This window comes from Kogia breviceps, chromosome 17 (assembly GCF_026419965.1).
Source record: "Kogia breviceps isolate mKogBre1 chromosome 17, mKogBre1 haplotype 1, whole genome shotgun sequence".
NCBI lineage: Eukaryota > Metazoa > Chordata > Mammalia > Artiodactyla > Physeteridae > Kogia > Kogia breviceps.
This window is the reverse complement of record NC_081326.1, coordinates 64,905,526-64,907,356: the sequence shown is the minus strand read 5'-3', so window position 1 is coordinate 64,907,356 and position 1,831 is coordinate 64,905,526. Positions and strand designations below refer to the sequence as shown.

The 1,831-nt window shown below is 40.5% G+C and overlaps 1 protein-coding gene across 1 annotated transcript; it reads left to right on the top strand.

The window, feature by feature from the left end:
• Positions 1-768: 768 nt before the first annotated feature.
• On the top strand, positions 769-986 carry LOC131743864 (thymosin beta-10-like). The gene has a single exon (XM_059042835.2). It carries the CDS (start codon positions 769-771, stop codon positions 895-897), a length of 129 nt encoding a protein of 42 aa, XP_058898818.1. The 3' UTR covers positions 898-986.
• The last annotated feature ends 845 nt before the right edge of the window (positions 987-1,831 follow it).

The following is a 1,831-nucleotide window of genomic DNA, read 5'->3' as shown; positions in this document are numbered from 1 at the left end:
TGAGTATTTTTATGCTAGGTTTGATGAAGAGTGTCTAGTCATGGAGAAATATAATAGGGCAAGGAGTATGAGGTGAGTATAGTAAACTGGGGAAAACTTAGCAAGGCCTATTTGGATTTTTGGTGGCATCCCGTTGTCTTTGGAGATAAGGATGCTCCTTTGCTTCATATAGGGAGACCACGTCTCACATAAGGACTTTATGACCTACTTCAGGGGTGAAAGGTTAGGGGAGGGTCAAATTAACCTTCCTACTTATGCTGTTTTCTCAAACTCCTTCAACTTAAAAGATTAAATATGCCAAGGTGTCAAATTTTAGTGTAGCATGTTCTGAAACTCATCAGATATGACACCAAAGGTACAGCCAACCAAAGTTAAAATAGATAAATTGGACTACATCAAAACTTAAAACATCTGTGTATCAAGGACACAATCAACAGAGTGAAAAGACAACCCATGGAATGGGAGGAAATATTTGCAAACCATATATCTGACAATGAGTTAAAACCCAAAATATACAGACAACTGCTAAGATTCAAGAACAACAACAGTAACAAAAAAAACCTGATTCAAAAATGAGTAAAGAACCTGAATAGACATTTCTCCAGAGAAGATATATGAATGGCCAATAATCACATGAAAAGGTATACAACGTCTCTAGTCATTAGGGAAATGCAAATCAAAACCACAATGAGTCTCTTGCTGCAGTGACATCAGTGGGAGCACCGGGACCGCGGGCTTGGAGTGAGAGTTCTCAGACTGTTTTAGGAAATGGCAGACAAGCCCGACATGGTGGAAATTGCCAGCTTCGATAAGGCCAAGCTGAAGACGATGGAGAGGCAGGAGAAGAACACCCAGCCAAACAAAGAGACCACTGAGCAGGAGAAGCAAGCGAAGTGAAATTTCCTAAGAACCTGGAGGATTCTCCACCCCCATCATCTTGGAGACCCTAGTCATGATGTGGAGGAAGAGCCACCTGCAAGATGGACATGAGCAACAAGCTGCACTGTGAACCTGGGCACTCGGTGCTGATGCCACTGGCCCGTGGGTGTCTGAGGGGACCCTCCAATCGGACTGCTAAATTCTCGGTTTGCCCTGGGCTATGACAGAAAATTATTTGTATGATTAATGAAAATAAAACACACCTCGTGGCATGGAAGGAAAAAATAAAACCCACAATGAGACAACCACCTCACACCCATTAAGGTGCTACTATAAAAAGAAAAAGAAAAAAAAAAAGAAAAGGAAGGAACAACTGTTGAGAAGGATGTAAAGAAATTAGAACCCTTGTGCACTATTAATGAGAATGTAAAATAGTGCAGTCATTGTGGAAAAGAGTATGGAGGTTCCTCAAAAAATTAAAAATAGTATTTCCATATGATCCACCAAGTCTACATTTGAGGATATGCTCAAAAGAATTGAAAGCATGGTCTTGAAGAGATATTTGTACACTCATTGTCCTAGCAGTACTATTCACAATAGCCCAAAGGTGGAAGCAACCCAGTGTCCACCGTCAGATGAATGGATAAACAAAATGTGATGCATACATACAATAGAATATTATTCAGCCATAAAAAAAGAAAATTCTGACATGTGCTATAACCTGTTTAAACCTAAAAGACATTATGCTAAGTAAAATAAGCCAATTACAAAAAGACAAATACTGTGTGATTGATTACACTTATAAGAAGTATCTAGGTAGTCAAAGTCACAGGAACAGAAAATACAATGGGGACTTCTCTATCGGTCCAGCGGTTAAGACTCTGCACTTCCACTGCAGGGGTGTGGGTTCGATGCCTGGTCAGGGAACTAAGATCCCACATGCCGTGAGGTG

What these genes read in the sequence shown, in the direction of transcription:
- LOC131743864 (XM_059042835.2), top strand. Translation starts at nt 769, where the DNA reads ATGGCAGACAAGCCCGACATGGTGGAAATTGCCAGCTTCGATAAGGCC.